This window comes from Podarcis erhardii (genome assembly GCF_964252035.2).
Source record: "Podarcis erhardii genome assembly, chromosome: 5".
Taxonomy (NCBI): domain Eukaryota; kingdom Metazoa; phylum Chordata; class Lepidosauria; order Squamata; family Lacertidae; genus Podarcis; species Podarcis erhardii.
In genome coordinates, this window is record NC_138509.1 from 56,702,141 (window position 1) to 56,723,884 (window position 21,744).

The following is a 21,744-nucleotide window of genomic DNA, read 5'->3' on the forward strand; positions in this document are numbered from 1 at the left end:
TACCTGACTGGTCACATTCCTTATTCCGACTAATTGCACTGCATCAGCTGAAGGATGGAAGCTCTGTAACTGCAAGCCACTACTCAGCACCATCACCACCCTAGCAATTTGGAAAGCCAAATTTGATCAAAGTTGACAAAAAGTAATGAATCAAATAGAACCGCTTGTCTAGAACAGATCTTGAGATGGTTAGTCCAGCCATGTGCACATAAATGGCTGTGCAGAGGGGCAGGAGCGAGATATTCCATTACTGATGAAAAGCCACTATCCACAAGTCTCTTAAGATATTAATGGGATGAACTTCAGGGGATTAGGAATCATGACCACAGAAAGCTGGAAATTGATAGACCAATCATTGCCTCTTCAAACTTTTCCAGACATACCAGATGGATGAGAATATAGAAACAACTACAAATCCCTGCCTATCGACACCAGTCAGGCACCTTCACTGTGCTCTTTTCATCCCCTGAATAGAAAAAATTAGTTTAGGCAGATCTAGCCACGTTTTAATTTGTCTTACTGTTCATTTTAATTATCTTAAAAATTTTGCTTAACTGTTTTTATTTATAGCCTTTTAATATTTCTTATAACCCGCTTAGATTTTAACACAGTCAAACAGCATAAGTGTAATAATAATAATAATAATAATAATAATAATAATAATGTATCACTGTATGATGAGGCAATTTGATTCAAAAGTGGCATACTTAAGTGCCATCACAAACAAAAAATGATGCTGTAATTTGGCCCTGTTCTTTAGGGTGAATCAAACCATTAAAAGTCAATGTGCATGCACAGAACCTAAATAAAAACAGGATGCTTGAAACTCAGCGCATAAAATTGGCTCACTCTCTCTGCCTATTTCTAGAGACCATGAGTGCCACATGGTGCTTCCATTGTTGAGTCAGGCAGACAGGCTGGTTGATTCTGGCACTGGTGTGACTGCAAATTCATTGGCTGCACATATTTTGAATTTTTATTGTCTTTATTTTCCTACTCTTTTACACTGCAGATGGAAGGAAGATAACAGAGGCCCAGGCGTTAATGCATAGGATCTGGCTGCTGATGGGGAAATGGACCTGCATGAGAGAGAAAAAAGGGGTGATTTTCTTTCTTTCGTGTAGAGAAAGCAGAGGGGGGAAACGAAAGTGAGGATGCAGTTTTGGAAGGGGAATTGGGTTTGCGAGGGTGATGTGGATGTTTAGGGTCCAGTCCCCACCAATACTTATTTACTTACCCATGCTTACTATTTATGACCTTGGGTAAATCACTTCTCTCTCAGCCCCAATCATTTGTCTTTGACAAAAAAACAAATGTTGCAGAAGCAAAAGCAGGGGTTAAAAGGAGTTGTTTTGTACTTGGAGTTCAAAGGGATGGTGAATTTAAACTCCAGGTAAAAAAAAAAAAAAGATTGACCAATAGTGCAATCCAGTGCAAATACACCCAGAGGTAAGGCTCACTGCGTTTGATGACAGGGTACATGAGACTGTATCCTACATATCGTACAACAGAGCTATACATTAATGTTCATTAATGGTTTAAAAACTGCATCTCTAGTATAGCCATGAACTTTTGCAAACAATGCTACCAAATTAATTAGAAAATGGTGTTTTAAATGAAAGAAGAAATGTTTGGGAAACCAAAGAGTGTGACATAGTCTGCACTGCAATGCACTGGCCAAAATATCCTATATGAAGAGCTACATCTTTCTTAATTTAACCGAGTCTCACATTTTTAACCAAGGCCTAGCGGGTGAGGAGTATAAGAACCCATCTGTCACATGCTGTGCATCTTATTTCTAAATACCCGTAAGTTACATATACCTTTTATTCTGCAGTACTACACCAATTCATGTTCAATTCGATGATAATATCTGAACTATATTCCTGATTTACTCCAGAAGGTGCAGGATATTGTGCAGCATATTTGACTAGCCTTCTTCAACAGTTACCTGGTACTTGCATTTCTGACTGAGATTATTCCAAAGGGAGCACATAAAGCAGAGTGCGAACTATTTTTAAATGCTGTCAGTTTTCTGTTTGAGTAACATTTTCCTGTTCCCAGACGAGGCGTTGGTTGTAATAGTGCCCGCGGAGGCAAAGCAGAACAAAGGATGTGCACTAAGTGATCACATTTATTTGAATATTTTTTGTGTGTGTTCTAAAATTGGTTACAGAATAAATACCTGCACCTTATAACAGGAAGTCCACTTTTTTTTAATACAAAGTGCTTGTTAGAGGAAGTTGCATCAACGAAACACAGGAAGGAATGTGTGCATCTTGACACACACACTTCCCTCCTGGAAACTAAAACAGATTTTTTTATTTCTTTTTTTAAAAGTTTCTTTTCCCTTTTTTTGTGCATTTCATTTCCTGCCATTGTGTATTTACAAATCTCTGAAAGAAGAAGGAAAAAAATGCCAATATGCACGATACGTGGTCTTTTAACACACAAAAAATCAGCCTTTTAAAAAAAAATCTACAAATGTCATTTCTTAATGAATCAATGATAGAAATTTTCTCCTCTTAAAAAAATGGGAGGCAAAAAAGAATTTTAAAAAGCAAAACCAAAAGAGCCCAGAGACTTTGAAATAGAAAAGGATCATCTGTCCCTTTAAAAGTTTTCCAAACCGGAAAGTAGCAATGTCACATGATCCAGAAATAGTTGCTTGATTGATATCCTTGTTAATTTTTTTTCCACAGCTTCCCCCACCCTGCCGCCCATCCTGATACAAAGGAAGATTAAAAAAAAAATTAAATTAAAGACAGAGATGACAGCAATGCCCCTCTCAGATTCTGGCAAGTGGTAGGGAATAATGGAAATGGGTTTGATTTAAAAACGACAACGACAACAAAAGCTAGATTTAAAAAAAAAAAAAAAACCTTTCAAAAATCAGTAAAGATTCTATCCAAACCAGATGGTTAACTGGTGACATAGTGTTTGGTGGAAGGCTGACCATAAACTCTATAGAAATCCTGGCGTCCATGTTGCTGAGATGCATCAATCCATTCTCTCACTGCCAATCCCGGAAGCGACTGAGGTACGGAGGGAGCAGGTGGGAGGGGGTGGGAATATTCCTGCGACGACACTGTCCATGGAAAGTGGCCTGACCGTGGGTACGGTTGATGCCCGCTGTGATTGGATACTGAGGAACAGTAACAGTTGTCCACGGAGCAGACAAGGATTTTGCGCCCACCATACTGAGACAGCACAGACTGCTGAGATGATGTGCTGTTGGGGTAGTGAGACGGGTTGAACATCGAGCCAGAGTGAACTGGTTGGGGGCCACTGGGAAGTCCTACTATGTGCTGGGTGGAGCTACAAGGCACCATGGGTTGTGCAGACTGGCCTTCAGCAGCCGAAGCCCCCTGGCTCACATACTGGCTGGCCACAGGTCCCGAGGAGGGCTCCAAGAAGCTGGCTTCCGGGAAAGCTGTGGAGTGCTTGCGCTTCTCGGCTCCTGAATTACTGACGCTGCAAGGGTACATAGGGATGCTCTGCAGGAACGGCACCGAGGTGCTGAAGGGACCTGAAGGAAACAGAGAAGACAACGTGCTGTCACCTTGAGCAAGAAGGCAGCCCTCTTTTCCAAGTTCCGTGAGCCAACTAGAAGCAAACCCCTCCCCTCCTCCAGCAGAGATCCAATTGCCCAGTTTTCCATGCAGCAATATAGGCCTCGGCAGAGAATGTCAAAGTATAAGGTCTGACTTCACAACCACATACTAAAAAGCACAATAACACAAGCTGGGGGAAAGAGTCGCCAATCATTTACAGATTTTCCTGGCATTTTGCTCACTGTTCTCTTAGTTCTTCCACTATGTAAACAAACCCGGCATGGACGTAAGTTAAGGGTTTTGTTTTAGGATAAACTCACCAAGTACTAAATGTCAGAGAATGATCCTTCAGAGGCATGTGGAACCAGAAAATCTGTGACCACATAATGTCCTCTATAATCTGGCAGAGAAGACCTGCATAGTGCCAAACACTACAGAAAAAGGCAACATCCTAGGCCCTTCCTGTTTTAGAACTCAGAACTGCCTGCCAGCCTTCAGTTCTTACACTAAACAAATGAACAGAAAATACAAGTTTCACAAAATGGCATATCCACAGTCTAGTGCCAAAAATCTGAAGATGGTGCTAATATACATTGCTTCTTGTATTTGCATAATTGAGTTGGAGGTGTCTTTGATGCAGAACCTGGCTTTTGGGGACCTATCCCAGGAGCTCAAAGGTTAAGCTTTATAGCCACAACCCTTTAACCATGTCCCTAATTTCCCACCCCCTGGCCTATTCCAGCCACAGGTACAAGGTGAATGTCTGGTTGCATTAAGTGTCCTCTGCCAGCCAAGAATTACCTCACACCCTGCTTGCTAGGCAAGTCCAGACTTGGGATGCTCTGTATTATTAGTGGAGTAATTTAGCAGAGTCCAGGGGCTAAGAAACCAAGGGATAAGGGGGTGGAGAGAACTACAACACCTGGAGAAGACAAAGCTGAGCTGGATTCTCACTGCAGTTTCTTTGGCAGGTGAAGCTTAATGTGCAATTCAATTTTTCAAGTCCACATATGGCTGAAAATCCAGACCAGGATTTTAAGGTACTCTGGTGGTGATGTCATGCAAGCAAACACCAAGATACCTCTAGAGCCAAATAGAGTTCTATGAGCCCTGACATTTGTTTTCCCAATCTCATATTCAAACCTTGTGAGATGTCGCTTGCTCCCTCTGCCTGGAAGATCATTTCCTTTTTGACCCATCAAGCAATTTCTCCTCAACCTTGTGTCCTCAAAATATTTTCTATTACAGCTGCTGTGATGTCTAGGGCTAATGTCACTGCACTCCCAAACACCTGGAGTGCTTTGGGTTGGAGAAAGCTTCATTAAACCATTGTAACTTCTTGTTCCACAATAGTCATTCTTTTTTCTCTTTTTTTGAATCTCCTGCAATAATTACCAATGTATTCTTGGTTGTTTTGCTATCCAGCCTGGTGCTTGCCCTGCACTTTTTCACCCTTTGGCAAAACTAGTTGCAGATCAATGCTCATATTTAGTAGCTTCTCAAAGGCTTCTTGATCATCAGCTTGGAATATAAGAGATTTTCAGCATATAGGCTATTCTCTTTGCAGACTCAGAGAATCAGGGAGCTGACTCCAATTCCCTGATATCCCTAGATTTAAACCACCTTTGACAGATTTCCATTCAGCTTATTCTTCAAAATTCCCAGGGAAGGAAGCTCTATCTCTGCTGAAGGGAAATAGATTTACTGCCAAACTGCTTTTAGAATTCAGGAGGGTTCTCCCCCACCCCTTTCAATATTTATCCTAGATTTGGAAGGCTGCAATTTGAACCCCCTGTTTCTTATCCTAGCCTCACGCTGCAATCCTATACATGCCTACTCAGAAGTAAGTCCCTTTGAACTCAGTGGGACTTACCTCCATGGAACTGTGTACAGCCAGAGGGCTGCTGCTGCTGCATTCCTCCTTGGGCATTCTTTCAGTGGGGAGGGGCACGGCATGCCAAGGGTAGGCGGAACCAAAGGCAAAAGTGGGTAGAGCAATGGGTGTGACTGTCTATATTTCAGCCACACAAAAGCCAGAGCTTTCTCTACAAATAAAACACTTTATATGTCCAGCCACACCTCTCTCCCTCCGGGCCAGCAAGAGGCATTTTTGCACTTCAAGAATATACTCTACCTAAGCAGAAACACTAAAAGAAAATGTGGCGGCAGTGAGGGCTGGGGGGGGGGCAGAATCCCAAGTGCCATTAGAAAGGTCTGGAGGGCCACATCTAGCGCCCAGAGCCTGAGGTTTCCTACCTCTGAGCATTATGATCCTGGCATACAGCCCATTCACCTTCTTCTTCACAACAGCCACTATTTTGGGTGTCAAATCTAATACCATATCCAAAGCCTTCTTTGTGTCAAGCTCAGCTGCGTTATCTTTTCTTTGCATGCTTAACCCACTCTCTCTCTCTCTCTCTCTCTCTCTCTCTCTCTCTCTCTCTCTCTCTCACACACACACACACACACACACACACTGAATCCCTTTCAAAAAATGGAAAAGCACTCCAGCTGAAGCCAAACTACAGCCAACTTATAGAGCAACGTTTCCCCTCCCATGTGTTGCCTGTGATGTTTTTGTTACTGCAACCCAAAAGTGAAAGTGTTTTTAAGAGGGGGTTGACAGGAGTACTATCTTTGCTGAGTCATAGTCACGCTGAAAACAGCATGTACATTTAAGGTTTCTTACAGAGAATAATAAGAGCTTTCCTGACAAGCACTGGGATTGTATTTGGACACACAGAAAGAAATACAGAGACCAAAAGAGGAAGGCTATGGCTGAAAACTTATGCCATGTTACATACGAGTGAGCCCCTGAAAATGCCGCACGCAAATATGCTTAGGAATCAGACTAAAAAGCGGTAGACCCTATACAATTTGTTAATTGGAAGTAAGTCCTTCCCAAAGATTTAGTGGACAGTACTTCCAAGTAGAGCGGGGCTGCAAGGGACAATGAGAAGTCAGATGCAACACTGTCCATTGGGGCAGGAGGAAGAGAAGAAGAGACAACTAGCCTGAAATATCAGAGTTAAAGGTTGCAAACCTGGACATCATGTGTTTCTCTAAGTCATGAAAACACATCATCCAAGTATTTCCAAGTGTAACATCCAACTGTTCCTGATTTGAAAGACAGGTACCAAAAACAAGACAAAGACAAAGAAAAGCCTTCCTTCCTAATCAGAGATCATAAATTGCCCCCCAGATTACTCTGGGATCAACCGCACTGCAGGAATAAGAACTACCATTAACAAACTGCCCATTCCCTTTTAGGATCGCTCTCCTTTGCTTTGAAAGCCTAGGGGCTGGGGAGGCTCAAGACAGTCTGAGTTATTCCAGCACTGCTACTTCCTACTTCACTTTTATATATATAGAAGAAATTACATGTGACTGCAGAATTTTGTGGGGTTTTTATCATTTGCCTTAATCTCAGGGTAGCTAGCTGGTGACAAGTAATGATCAAATCCAAGAGTCTGATCTCAAACAATAACATACAGCAAAAATAAATTTGGCCCCTGAGAAAACCATTACATGGAACATCCGCTCCCTACCATTCCCACCCTCACCCTTTCAATGATATTTGGATTACTAGTTCAAAGCACCACTCTGACCAGCAACACCAAGGCTGTGTATCGTATACAAAGACAGGTTAGAGCATTGCCTCCTAGGTTCAGGTGTGCCTAGGAGATGGAAGGGTCAAGAGACACATCACTCACCTTCCAGAAGCTTCCGCAACTGTTTTTCCTTCTTGGCAATCTCATTCAGGAAGAGCTTGGAATTGAGGTGGCCAATCTTGGGAGGGGGCAGGCTGCCTCCTGTGCAGTTCTGGGTCCTTTAAAAAAAAAGGGGGCATTATACGACATTACAGACTGAAGTACTGTACTGACTTTCCTCCTTCTACTATCTGCTGGAAAGCAGATTGTAATTCCCTTCTGAGTTGGGCCAGCTGGTTCTTTCCTTGACTTTGTGTCGCGCCACATTACTCGCTTTGATTCCATTCACCACTACCATGTTCTCTTTCAACGTTTTCCTGTCATTAATACTGTTCAAAATTACCTAGTTTCACTAACACAGTTTAATTTTATTTTTATTTTGCATTGATGGTGGAGCTACAGAGCAGAACCCAATGCTGTAAGAGCGCCCCCCCCCCCGCGCGCCACTACTGCACACACACACACACATTGCCTATAGCTAAGTAATACAGGACCCACAGATAAGACAGAGGCATGACTTGAGTGCAGTTCAAGAAGATACACTCTTTTAGAGGTGGGATTTGGTCAACAAGATTCTTCGAAAGTGTGAACAACCTGTCCTGCAGGTTAGAATTGCCCCTGAAAACGCTGTGCTGATTTTTAACTGGATTTTGCACAGCTCATCTCCCTCCAATTCATGAAAAAATACCTTTAGTACCAAGTATTTTCTACCTGTGGAAGTGGATAGGCATTATAATTCATTTTTCTCTCAGCTTTCTTTCAGGAAAGCTGAACAGATCATGCATCCTAATTCTTTCACAGTAAATAAGGCTTCTTCTCTTCTTAGCACTGTGCTGAGCTCAAGATATAAACACTAGAATTCAGCAGTAGCACCTCATCCCTACTTCTAGCAAGACTGTAACTCTCCGATAAAGCAGCAGTTCCCAAACTCCTCCCCCACTTGATGACTTTTCTGTCTGTTGCAGCAATTGTAATGCTAGACGCTGTATGATTTTTAAGGATGGTTAAGTCCAGTCAAAAGCAACTATAGGGTGTGGTGCTCATCTCACTTCAGGCCGAGGGAGCTGGCATTTGTCCACAGACCACCTACGTACCACAGCCTTTACCTGCTGTTTTTTTAGACATGCCAGGGACCACATGAATGAAGTAGACCACAGTCTGATGGAACTCTTATTGCAAGGTTTCCCCAATGCCGTGGGAGGAACAGTAGCTTAAGATGTCTACAAAACACTCCTTTTGCTACCTATTGCTCTCCCCAAAGAAGATCCTCTAGATTAGGTGTATCATAGACATGCAACCTCCTTCACCCAAACCCAGACTGCCAGGAAATTGATTTCTTACCTATCCATCAAGATTTTCACCGACTTGGTATTCTAGGAGGCAATAGAGAAAATGGAATCAGAAGCTGTAAGTCATGCAGACCTCTTGTGGCACAGCAGCAGCACCTTTTCCCATTTCTGTATAATTCTCTTTTGTCTCCCTCGCACCCTCATTGATTTCATATGAAGGACATTCCTCTTACTCAACCACCCATCCTCACAAACAGCCACACACTGTACTTTCCAGATACAGCAGCACTATCTGAGAGAGGCCACAACTCAGAGCAAAGCACATAGGTAGAGATCCCAGATTCAGTCCCTGCATCTGCAGCAGAAGGATCTTAGGTAACAAGGCTAAGGCTGACAAAGCCAAGTCCAATGCCAGTCAGGGCTGCAGTACTGAGCCATGTAGGTCACTAGCCTCGGAATTATGCAGCTCCTTATAATGAACTAAAGGTAGATAAAGCTGAGCTGTTTTACAGGGCTGTTGTAAAAACGTTGTAATGATAATAATCCACTTTGAAGTACTACGTAATGCTAAGCTGCTGTTACTATACCAAAAGTCTATTATTTGAGACTCAAAGAACACCTTTGCATCCCTCTGTTGAATGGAAGCATCTGCCACCAGATTTCAAGCTCAGTCCTTAGCAGTGCACAACACCTTAACAAAAGCAAAATAAATGCTGCCACTTTGAAGAATTCTTCTGAGTAATTTATGGCTTGGCTCCATTCCTCCAGGATAACAAATGTGGAACTAGAAGGGCCGTTTTCATTCGTCTTGTGAGTATGCTCTCTAAAGCAACCAGGTGTGCCAGGCAGAAACTGCCTTGTAAATCTTTAATTCAGATGATGATGATGATGATGACGATTATGGGAACTTCAGCTCCCCACACAAACAACATAGTTAAATCAGCATCTTGATTTTAGACTTTAACTTGTCACTTTAGCTACAGTCCAGAACAAACCACTAACTCTGAGGCACAAGATTACAGAGGTTATTGCTTTCATTTCCCTCTACCACTCTAGCCTCATGTCATCTCCCTACTGTCAGAACAATGCCAACAAAAAACTCTATCCTCCAGCTCAAAGGCCATTTTATATAGCTATATTGCACCCTAGCAAAAAAATAAATTAAAAAAATCCATTTGCTACAGGCTACCACTTCAGGTTCTGGATATTTATTGAAGCACAATTAGGCCAACATTGGTGGATCAGCTCAGCTAAAGGGATATACTCCAGTAGGGTGTAAATACCCTGTCAATCAGCTGCTGAGATTTACTTGGAAAGCCTCTTTTTGACAGACAGCACTGTTCAAGGGGTCAAGGGCATATCGTCTTTCTAAAATGAGGAGTGGGCCATCTGGTCTATGTGATGGGGAGATTAACCCGAGAGGGGGTTGCTCAGCAATATCTTACACCAGAGCACAAGTTGAGATGCCCCTTGTATTCATTAGCCTGCTGCATGACATGACAAGATTCAGTTTAGGAATCCAGAAAGGGAAACCTGTTGGGGACATGTCGGTGCCCCCCCAGGTGCAACGTAAATATCCTAGTATGACATGTTATACAAAGCAGCACCTAAAATTGCAAATCCCATCTTCCTGAACCTAAGAAATGTTGAGCTTTTCCCTGGTGGAACTTTACTCCAAAGTAGTAACCACCCATATATATATCATCCCCCTCCCCCCAGCCTTAAATGCTTGGTGTTTCTTATGGCAGCTAGCACACCTTCCTAGATTAATCCTTAACTTTGGGTTGCCAGATGCTCCTTATTCTAAATAACATTCCTGTGAGGTAGATTAGGCTTAGGGCTCCAGGCACTGCCTGGCCAGGCTGCCTTAGCTTCAGCCTGAATGCTGCATAATGTGCATTCAAGGCTATGCCCTGAGAGCTCCGCCAGCTCCACATTTCTGATAATGTGCTACTTGCCACCACTTCCTCCAAAGAGCTCAGGGTAGCCTACACTGCGTTTTCCTGTCTTCTCTTCAGAACAACTCTGTGAAGTGGGTTAGACTCAGAGATGGTGAACGGCTCAAGGCCAAGGGGGGGATTTGAACCTGAGTCTCCCTGCTATATGTCCAAAACCCCTCTGCTCTTAGTAACACATAAAGAAAGGGGTACCCAATCCTTTTCCAATCAGTTCTTCCACAATTTCAGTATGACAATGTCACAAGGCACACACATTTTGCATGATGTTCTTGAGTACACAAGTAGAAAACAAGAAGTAACCCGGACAAATAAACATTACTCCGCATCTCTGAGATCTTTCGGAAGATGAAACTACCCTGGGTTGAGCTCTTCCCTCTGAAGCTTGGTCATCCTTACGGGCTCAATTTAGCCACACAAGAGACAACATTCATGACGCTCTTTAGGCAGGTAAGTAGCCCAGTGTAGGGAATGAGTGGGACTCCCAGTTGTGCCAAACAGTTAATTAATTCATGGAAGGTAGGAGGGAAAAGCAGAAGCTTCCATTTCTGTGGATGAAAGTGAAGCTGTGTCAAGCTGAGGCATATGGCAGCTTAAAGCGGCCATTTTGGGGTCGGGGTTGTCGCATAAGCTCCAAGTCCTTCCCTTATTCCTGCTGCCAAGTGCTCCACCAGACCCTCCCCTTCCCCAAACAGCCCCCACTTCACCTTCATGAAGTTGATGTCCTCGGTCTTGTCATACATGACCTGAACGGAGCTGAGCAGCTTCTTGGCCTCCTGCATCCGCTCGCTGAGGTGCAGCACCTGGGCAGCATTCTCGTTGCAGAATTTTGCCTGGGCCTTGTCTAGGATCTCCATCGTCTTGCGCAGATCCTCCTCAAGGATCTGGTGCATCTTCTCATACTGCAGGCGCACCTCGTCCTTCAGCTGGTTCACCTTCTCCTGGTGGTATAGAAGGGGGAAGAAAAATGCCTCTTGTTAGCCTCCCTTCATCCCTACTTGCTTTATCTTTTGTGACTGAGGCTGGGTGGGGAGGATGCACTCTGAAACTAAATGACTGGTGTTCCTTTATGCAGTAGCTGTGCCTAGGGCACCTACGCAGGCTCTCAATTTTTTTCTGAAGAACAAAAAAGCATAGGTTACTGACTTTGCTTTGATCAGACTAGGAGGGAGCCACAAGAATACAGACTTGCTCAGTAAAGGAACAGGATAAAGTGGCTATCCAGTTTGGGGGAAACTAAACTAGTAGCCATTGCAGAGGGAACACCAGGCAGAGAATGGGGTATATATTAACTAGAAGGAGGCTGTGAGTGAGGACTCTTGGTCTTTGTTCCTCATCACAGAAGAAGAAAGTAGGGTTACTTAAGTAAGGCACCAGGAGGGATAGGATGATGGGAACCAAACCTTGAGAGGTCCCGTCCCTGCTGAACAAAGTAAGTTCTTGGATTTACAGCTGTATGGAGAGATGCTTGAAGAGTTGGCCATTTTTGCTCTCTATGCCAAAGACTTCACAGCCTTGTGTCCTTTAACCTTTGGCTACTGGGTTTGCTTAGGAGCTACAGCAGGCAGGCCCTTTATAAGGTCATTCTGGCAGAATAAGGTCTTATAATCTAGGATTCCATTATTGCTATGCTGGCTGAAACTTTCTCCCTTCCCAGTTCCTCTATCAAGATATTTCCTTGACTGGTGGGTAATTGCAGCCCAGCATCCTTCTTGCATCTAACACCAGGGAGGGGAGGGAAGAAGAGAGAAATCCAAGTTACTTCAACCAGCCGCTTGTCAGACTCCAACTTGTAGAGCTGCTCCTCAATGTCTTGTTCGCGTTCCTCCAGGCGGTCCTGCTGCTTCACTAGCATCTTCTGCAAGAAAAGGGACAAACAGAGGAAAATCAAGAGTCAGAAAAAGTGTGTTCCAGAACTGGTTTACAAGTTACCTGGAAGCAGGATAATTTTAAAATGACTTATGCATTACTGCTTTTGATGTAATGTATCAAATGGAGTTTGCATCTCACACCTACAGTGAGAGCCATAAGTCAAAATGTCTTCTAGAACTCTTAGCTCTCACTCTTCACAGAAACCCATTGACTATCACTACTGCTTTGTTCCTCTCCTTGAGTAAGTGGGAGCAACAAACAATGTTGCCCAGGTTTAGCGTTAATGTCCATGCCAGGAAACCCTCAAACAAACTATGAAAAGGGAACGAAGAGCAAAAGCTTGGCTTCACATCATGACTTGCTTGTAGCAAAATAAACCACTTTGAACGGAGTGTGAAGTCTGGCTTTGTTGTTTGATTCTCCTGCTGGGTGAAACAGTGAAACGAGAGTCATTCGCTGTCATGGACTGGCTGGAGGCAGAGTAGTGGGAGGAACCAGCAGGGAAACCCCCAAGGGAACCCGCAGGGGAAGAAGGCTCAGAGCCAGGAGACTGGTGGTGGGATGACCATGAGTGGTCAGAGGGGGGAAAGGGAGGCATATGAAGGAAGGAGATGTCCAAAGGCAACAGGGTTTCGTGAGCAGGAAGAGTCTGAGGCAGAGAGCAGTCCTGATTCAGAGGCTGGAGAGGAGGAGGGCCAGGAGACAGAGATGAGGCCGGCTGCTGAAGAATCCAGGGAGTCTCCCCTTCCTGCTGCAGCTAGCCCCCCCCCCCGGGTCTCTCAGAACACACATAGAAATGAAAAGAGGAGAGGAGAGATTGTTGTGTGAAGACACTGTCCCCAATTGTTTGGAAAAAAACCCTGGAGAGGAGGGGACTTAGGCAGCTGTGGGAAGGTGCGAACCTTCAGTCCTTGCAACTGCCTCACTGGGTGTCAAGACCTACTGGGATCACTAAGCCTGTGCTGTTTTGGTTTCTTCGTTAAAGAGTTAACATCTCAAACACTGTATTCTTTTATTGCTGACCTACATCTGACTCTGGTTCCTGACACCTGCATGTCCACGCTAAAACATAAACTATGGTGCATCGTGATGCCCACACACAGCCACTGTGACATTACAAGAACAAGGAAAGCAGTCTCCCTCCCCAAGCTCCAAAAAAAGAATAAAGTTTCTAGAAGACACATGAGCTACCTTTTCAGGACCATCCAGTGTTATAAATATGCAGCGTCAATCGTTTCCTGGCTAGTTCCCTACATGAGCTTTCAAAAACATACTCAGAGAGCTACAATGTCATGAGGAGAACTCCGAGACTTCTTGATCCCGAAGTCCCCATCCCCTCAAAAACTTGTTTTCTTGTTAGCAACAAATTTCTTGTTAGCCACAAAAATAACCTAGGGAAAACAATAATGGCCAATGGTGTAGCCAGTTTGGAGAAGATGGAGGGCCTGCACTCCTCACTTGGGAGATCTCCCTTTTGGTATTGGATACTATGCTGGATCAGACTGAAGGCATCTTCTAACCATTAGCCTGTTAAGCCAGGGTAACTGTCTCAAGACCACAGGCAGAGCAACCCTTCTGGTGGCAGTTGTGGGAAATCAACAACAGAGATACACTCCATCTCCTAAGCCCCTGCTTCTGTCCTTTTTTTGTTCCCTTCAACTGCCTCTTAAGCAAGGGAATTAACTAGGTATGTTCTCATGCCAGTGGTTTCTGGTTCTGTTTGGTGCTATGAGGGAGACAAGGATCCTGTTGAGCAGACATCCACACAAGCTACCCTGTTTTCAGCCCCGCCTCCATCACAGCTACAATCTCAGAAATTTCTGAAGTCATCCAGAAAGGACCTCTAGCAATGCAGTTCCCCCTTTGCCTGTGGAGGCAGATTGACAATATCCTATAGCTCCTGGGATACCTCTGCGATTATCGATTGCATCCTTAACAAGGTCTAATCAATCCCTGAATAAATGTGTTTTTAACTCCATCCCCAAAGCCATGAACAAGCTTAGTTTATCATATTCAGAGAGTAACAGCAAAAGTTTCTACCCACCAACCTCACCTTTCCCAAGCATGCTTGTAGACTGGCAATTCTATTCCATGCTGGAGATGTGTTAATCGTTTTGTGTTAATGTCATGGGTTTGTCAATCAAAAATTGAAAAGTATGAATCTCGGTGTGAGAAAACCTGAGAGGTATCTCACTCATGCTTTTCTTAATATATTTAGAAATATTTTAATTATTTAATTTCTATCTGACCCCTCCCCCCCCAGGAGTCAAGGGCAGCAAACAGCAACAAATTAGCAAAATAATGGGCCTTAAACAACTAAATAGTTGCAGTGGCAGAAGCCCTTACAAGAATCCCCACTAATCCAATGGGAATATCCTTCTCTACTCCCACTGCATGTGCTCCCACTGCCCCAGTCCTCCGAGTCTGCTCTAGAAGGTTGGAAGAACCCCTAAAACAGATTGTGGAGGGCATTGGTGGAGGAGATGGAAATGAATTATTGTGGTATAAGGAAAACCCTTGCACTGAGGAAACCATAATCTTAGCACTACGTTGAACAGAAGGCAATACACTTAAAAACAAAACAAACACATATCTAAAACATTTTTTTAATAAACAGTCTCATGCTCTCACAGTTAATTATTTCAAGGTTATTATTAACACAATGGGCAACACTGTAACATATACAAGAGTTCGGCTTTCATTTTGCTTGACTCAGTCCTGTTTGAGGTTTATGTAATTTTTTCCTCAGTTTTACTTCGTATTTAATTTTTGAGATTTTTTATTATTGTCGTGATTCTTATATCAATAAACCATATAGCTGCTTGCCATTTTTTAAGTACTTTTTAAAAAATGTACTACTGACACACCTAAGATGATAGACATTGTAAATAACAGAAGAGTTTGACTTTGGTTATCAACAGCACGATTTACGAAATGCCAAGTAATACATTTTAGATCGATCTGGCAAAAAGGAAGGAAGGAAGGAGCACATTATGAAGGAACATGGAAGATTACCGTATTTTTCACACCATAGGGTGCACCTAGATTTTAGAGGGGGAAATCAAGAAAAAAAATCTTATTTCCCCCCAGCCCCAAAGAGCAGCGTATAGCCTGCACGCAACTTATCCCTACCGGAGGGGTTGCACGCAACAATGGCCCAAGCCAAGACAGCGAGTGGGATGGATCCCGCTCGCTGTTTTGGCATCCTCTTTAAGAAGCCCCCTGAAGACTCTCCTGGCTTCAGCGAAAGGAACCTGAAGCCTCCAGAACGCAGCGGGAACTCGCACTGCACTCCGAAGGCTTCAGGGGCTATCCCTGAAGCCTGAAGAGCGAGAGGGGTCGGTGTGCACTGACGCCTCTCGCTCTCCAGGCTTCAGTGAAAGCAACGCGAACCCTCCAGAGCATGGAGGGAGCACTCCCTCTGCGCTGCGGAGGCTTTGTGTTGCTATCACTGAAGCCAAGGAGCCTGCATTCGCTCCATAGGATGCACACACATTTCCCCTTACCTTTTGGAGGGGGAAAAGTGCGTCCTATAGGGCGAAAAATACGGTAAGTGGTGGAAGCAATATATACTACTGATAGTACAGCAACCAAAGAGACCAATAATATTGGAATGCTCATATCCCCCAGTGCAGGCCTCTACAACTTGTGACCCATTTAGCTTACCAGGTACTCAACATCTCTTCTACAGACACAAACATGAATCAGTATACATGCTTGGTAGGTCACAAGTTGTGCAAGCCTGCTCTAGTGTAATATCAACTGAAGGTATCAACTTCCATATTGTGCCCAATTTTTAGTTAACTGCCTTCACCAGGCTGGCTTTTCCGGGCCCTCATCCAGCCCAGATATCATATCTGGAGAAATGACCAGGGTGGGAGGAATAAAATGGCACTTTTGACAATGGCACAATGAATTCATGGGGCAGAAATTAATCCAGACATTGCAATTTTCAGTCCTTTCTGAAGAGTGGGGGAAGGACATCATTTATAATGGATCTTCACTGGTTTGGAAGATGTAAGAGAGATGAAAGGGCTTTAGGCAAACACCTTTTCGGATGAGAAAGCTTCCTGGTTGACTTCATGCAGCTGGGGAAGTTGATCTCATTTCTGGCAAATGAGCTTTTTGTGATAATAAAAGATCCAGATAAACTAGTCCTGCAGAGTCTTTATCTTCTGCATCAACAAATGTGTTTGGTGTATAATCTTAACAGTAAAATGCAAACCTTTGTCCCAGATAACATTGTCCAGCTATGGTACTGATCAACAATTATTTCACATGATGATTAAGCTCTATCCAATTGCTGTGGCTATTGCTGATCAACTATCATGTGGATAATTGCAGTTTACATGTTTGTTTAATCTGCACCTGCCCTTCTTCCAAAAAGCCAAGGACATTTTATCCTTGCAACTGCCCTCTGGGGCAGGCCAGACTTAAAAGACAGCAACGTGCCCAAGGCCACTCAAGGAGATTCTTGTCAGAGCAGGGATCTGAATCTAGGTCTCCCTGGTTCAAGCCAAACATTCTATCCATTACATCACAGCGGCTCCCATAATCATAGTATGATGACTCACTAGGTTAACTAGGCAACAATGAAAGATCAAGGCACATCACAGGGAATAAATAAGATTTGTGGCACAGATCCCACGTGGCTTAAATAAGCAAGCCACGCCGTACAACTCAGCCTGCCTTGTGAAAAATCTCTTCCCAATTCCAAAGACAAAGAGAAAGCAGGGCAAGATTAAAGAGATCCGACACTTTATCCTATGTGCCACATTGGCTGTATACAAGGAGATAATGTTGATTAACATGGCTATATGGATCAGCTCCTATCCACTGATGAGAAAAAAAACAACCACACCTGACAGCTGTTCTACAGGCAGCATGTATAGTAAAAGCAAGGCTGGATTTTTTCCATGTGTTGTGATCACTGAACACACAGAACATGGAATCTTGGAAACATGTGGGCATTTGAATATACATAAGGCAGGTAGGAGACTCTGTCTCCCATAAAACAGGGGGAAAGAACAATCAATTTATTAAACTTGCAGCCCACTCCACCTCCACATAAGTCGCAGCATCTTACACCTACTTCTCAAGAGAGCTCTTATCCAGGCAGAGCCAAGCCTTCGACGAGCTTTCAGTGGTGGAGCTGTATCATGTGCTTTCAGACGACTCTGAACCAATCAATAATCATTTCCCCCCCAAAATAAACAAACATCTATATATTTTGTTTCCTTCCCTCCCCTTCTGTCCATCTACCCACCCTTTTCGCCATCACATTGTATTGGCCAAATTTAGAGTGTGAACCTAAAGGCAGAGAATCATCCTCTTAAGATTTTCACTGAACAGCACACAGAAGAATTTGGAGTGCTTTATAAAACATGATGGTGGGTGATAAGATCTGCTTGATTTCTTCAGGGCACAGGATTCTTATTTTATTTTTAATAGCCATCATCTGACTGAAGAAGTTAACTCCTTAATTGTATGAGCTTTAAATCAATCCACTCTACATAAATTCCATAAGTGAAAACAACAACAGTTGCAAAAGAAGAACACGTTTCTTGCTTTTTAGGCAACACTCAATATGTGCACAGTGGAGGAAAGAAACATTCCCTCCACAGGGAGAAAGATGGGGAAATACCTCTCCTAAGATGGCACCCACCACATATGCCTTTTTTCGGGTACTAATCTTTAAATTAATTAGGTATTATTATTATTATTATTATTATTATTATTATTATTTATTAGTAGTAGTAGTATTTTAAATCTACCTGCCTAATCATCTAATGGTTAATCTAATGATTAGCCAACAGAGCACCTCCCATATCAATGGTTGAGGAGGCAGGACACTGCATAGTTTTTGTTGGAGAAGCACCCCTTGCTGCTCCCCAATGGGAATAGGATTACTCCAATGTGTTGCAGCCCAATTTTCAATGTGCAGTTTAGATTATTTAGGGTAGGAATTTGGATTTATTTTCATGCAGAACACATCTTCCCTAATTAGATAACTTCTGCCAGATCTGATAAATATTTATTATATTTTTAGGGTTGGGGAACGAATGAAGGACACCGACAGAAACACTGCCCACCCAAACCATTTCAGAGGCCGTAGCAGAGTATTTATACAGACCTGAGCATACATAGACCTAGAGATACAGAAGGCGACAAAGCATTTTAGAACCAACCCTCCCAAATGCTCACTTTCTCTTCTCTGTGGTAGCAAGCCTTACTCTATGCAAATGACAGTAGAACTGATGCTGATTTGTTGGCATGCAAAGGTCTTTCTGCCCAGGCTTTTGGGGAAGGGCATTTGAATTTGTGTGTTGTGGTGTGTGCATTAAAAACCATTATCAGATGGGGAAAACCTACTCTGCCCTCAAATACTGAGTTCCTGTAAAAGAGAGAAGGGCGGAAAGCTGGACCTAACTGACCAATCCCAAAATGGCTACTCAGTTTGAATCATCTGCTCAGCAGCTTGGCTTGGAGAAGCTGGTCTCCAGCCAAAAGCTGCTAGTACAGGATCGGTACTGGGCACCTCCAGACGCTGCATCAAGGGCAACGCTCACAGTGAGAGAGAGAAAATCCACAGACGTTTGCCCTTAATTCTCTCAGTGCACCTAATCCCCCTCAGGAGAAAAAAATCTGCCTAGTTTCAAACCTTTAATGAAAACCGGGGAAGGACAGAGCAGGAGGAAATGTTAACTGGTTAGGAGCAGGAAAGAGAGTTTGTGGGAGGGGGGAAATGACAGCAAAGACCAATTTTGAGGGGATTATTATTAACTACCACTTGGGGTTTATAATCAAGTAATTAATTCTGGGTCTAGGCAGGGAGAGGTGGGAGGGGGATTAATTGCACTGCAGAGGAAGGCCACCATCTTCTCTCTAGGCAGTGAGAAAGAATTTGGTGTTTGCCCTCCCGTTTCCTCTGCTTTTACCTCAAGGTCTAGGCACCTCAGGTCTCCTGGGAGCAGGAAATGGCTGGGAGGTTGCAGAAAGCTCTACGGGAGTTGGGTGGGCTCTTGATTGTTTCATTGCCCTACAATAGGCACACTCACAGGTACTCTATTTCTTAAGGAAGGAAGGAGATTTGCCTACTCCAGTGCTTTTTAGGTTGCTGCTTCCCCCACCCTATTTTCTTCTGGAATGTTTTATCTAAAGTGCTGCTGCATTTGTGCACCAAGGGATTCTCAGGCAATATCATTGGCTAGTTAGAAATGAGAGATGCATTCTGCCTGAGCAAAGTTGCTCCGTGCAACCACAGCTGTTTTCAAGAGCTCAGCTACTCGGCTAGTTAATTAAGATAAGCTCTGCAAAAGCTGAGCTATGAATCAGTTAAGACTCGTAACCACCCCCAAACGGAGCAAAAATGTTACATAAATGAAGAAACAAAGGGATTAGATGGACGCTGCCTGGCTATAAAATATGGTGGCGACTTGGAACAGGCGCATACCTTCACTTTTAACATTTTTGAGCACATTTGAATTTTTAACATCTTTCTGGAAATGTGAGCTGAGAAAGGCCAATGCTAAAAAAAATCCCTGGCCACGCTTCATTCGCTTTCCTGTCAAGCACAGGGTCGAGAGGTGATACTTTCGCATCCACCTCAACTGTTCCTTATTAGAGGGACATCCCATGTTTGGCTCTGGTTCTCTCTCAGTTTTAAGAGACTGATGCTTTGTGTAAGTACTCGCAGCATTTGTGACACTCAGGAGAGAAGCAGCTTTAAAATAGAAAACGAGAGAAGCTTTAAAATAGAAAAGGCAAATGTGAGAGGTACAAATCTGCAGCACTTGGGGAGTCTATTCCAGGCATCACTCTTCAGGCATCCCTGCCCATAATGTTGGAGGCCACAGATAGAAGAGGGAGAGTGTTTTGCAATGTAATATCTCATTTACCAGGGAACAAAAGGCCTTCTGCATTTTGGAAGTCCCTTATTCCAGTGATAATATTGCATCCACACGTGATGCCAAGGGAGGAGGTTTTGCTGCAAGGACAATAGTTGTGGGACTGTTTTGCCCAATCCCTTCCACAGCCTTCCTAAAAATGCACACTTGCATATGAGAAAAAAGCTGCAAGTGGTCTGAGACCCGATTTTCTTTTCGTGAATGAAATGAAGTTTGCCCCCCCACTTTCACTTCCCTTGTATATACTGAAAATCTGCTTCTGGGGTGAGAGACCCTTGGGAATAGGGTGGGGAACTGCAGATGAAGAGGAGTGGAGAGATGGAGAAATGACTCAGGAACCAAGCCAGGATCCAGCCTGTACCAAATACTTTAAATAATAAAAAAGGCTCACCTTTGATGGGAAAAGGGAGATAGGAAAGGGGAGAAAAGCCTTGCTGTGCTTTTCTATTTTAATAAGTATTACTGGGAAAGCATTGCAGAGGAGAAATTACACAGCCTGAAATCAGATAGCTTCCATTAAAGAAAATAATTAAATATGATAAAGAAGTAAGTTAACAGAATAGGGTAAGCAGGGCATGGGAAGGAGAAGCTGCATTGCTGATCACTAATTTCACAAGAAACATTGTATTACCAATGACATTCCCACGCATTCCCACATGGCAAGCATAACAACAAGGGAGGTGCTATTTGAGGGGTGCATCACATTTTCCTCAGGTACATTATTAGGTGGTATTCAACTAAGCTTCACTTAGCAAGCACCACTGAGATGAATGGACCCCACACATTAATTTCAGCAGGTCTACTCTCAGTAAAACTTTGTTGAATACCACCCAAAGTGTTTTGACAGCTTGGGGAAAATACTGTTGTTGCAAATGAAGCACAACCTCCAAGGAAGATACATGAACTGTGGGCGATAAAAATACACTTAGGCCACCCCTGCAGCATGCATTGAAATCACTATTTTAACATTTTAACAGCCATGGTGTCTCATAAGGAATCCTGGGAACTGTAGTTTGTTAAGGGTGCTGTGAATCGTTAGGAAACCCCTATTCCCCTCACAGAGCTACAATTCCCACTTCCCTGTGAAGGAGGATTGTGAGGGAAATAGGGGTCTCCGAACAACACCCTGAACAAACTATGAAGCCATGACTGTTAAGGTAGTATAATAGTGCCTTAAATATATGGTGCAGATGTAGCTTCACTGTGCTGAAAGGCTTTGAGAGTACTTCTGCATGAGTTTGTTTTTAAAAGATCTGTTAATGTGAATGTGCATTTGAACATACAAATTATTATGGGGTGGAGGAACTACACGAACAGTGTTATGTCAGAAACTCCTCTCACACCTTCAAGTCCCTTTTTACTCTTTTACCTCAGGTAAAAATAGATCACGCTTCCACATAAAGGGTATACTGACACAAATAAGAGATGTTTCACTTTCTCAGGACAGCTTCTACTCT

At 43.4% G+C, this 21,744-nt stretch overlaps 1 protein-coding gene across 3 annotated transcripts in view; it reads right to left on the reverse strand.

Annotated features, from left to right (window-relative positions):
- Positions 1-966: 966 nt before the first annotated feature.
- TRIM8 (tripartite motif containing 8) overlaps positions 967-21,744 on the reverse strand; it is a 71,095-nt gene continuing 50,317 nt past the window's right edge. For 2 of the 3 annotated variants that reach the window (XM_081863810.1, XM_081863809.1), the window contains exons 3-8: positions 12,271-12,366; positions 11,216-11,449; positions 8,606-8,637; positions 7,268-7,383; positions 2,957-3,529; positions 967-1,079 (exon numbers count right to left, since the gene is read on the reverse strand). In XM_081863810.1, coding sequence (XP_081719936.1) covers positions 1,042-1,079; positions 2,957-3,529; positions 7,268-7,383; positions 8,606-8,637; positions 11,216-11,449; positions 12,271-12,366 — 1,089 coding nt within the window. In that variant the 3' untranslated portion in view covers positions 967-1,041. Of the gene's footprint in view, positions 1,080-2,116; positions 3,530-7,267; positions 7,384-8,605; positions 8,638-11,215; positions 11,450-12,270; positions 12,367-21,744 lie in introns of those variants that run through there. The other variant, XM_081863811.1, reaches the window with a different exon arrangement.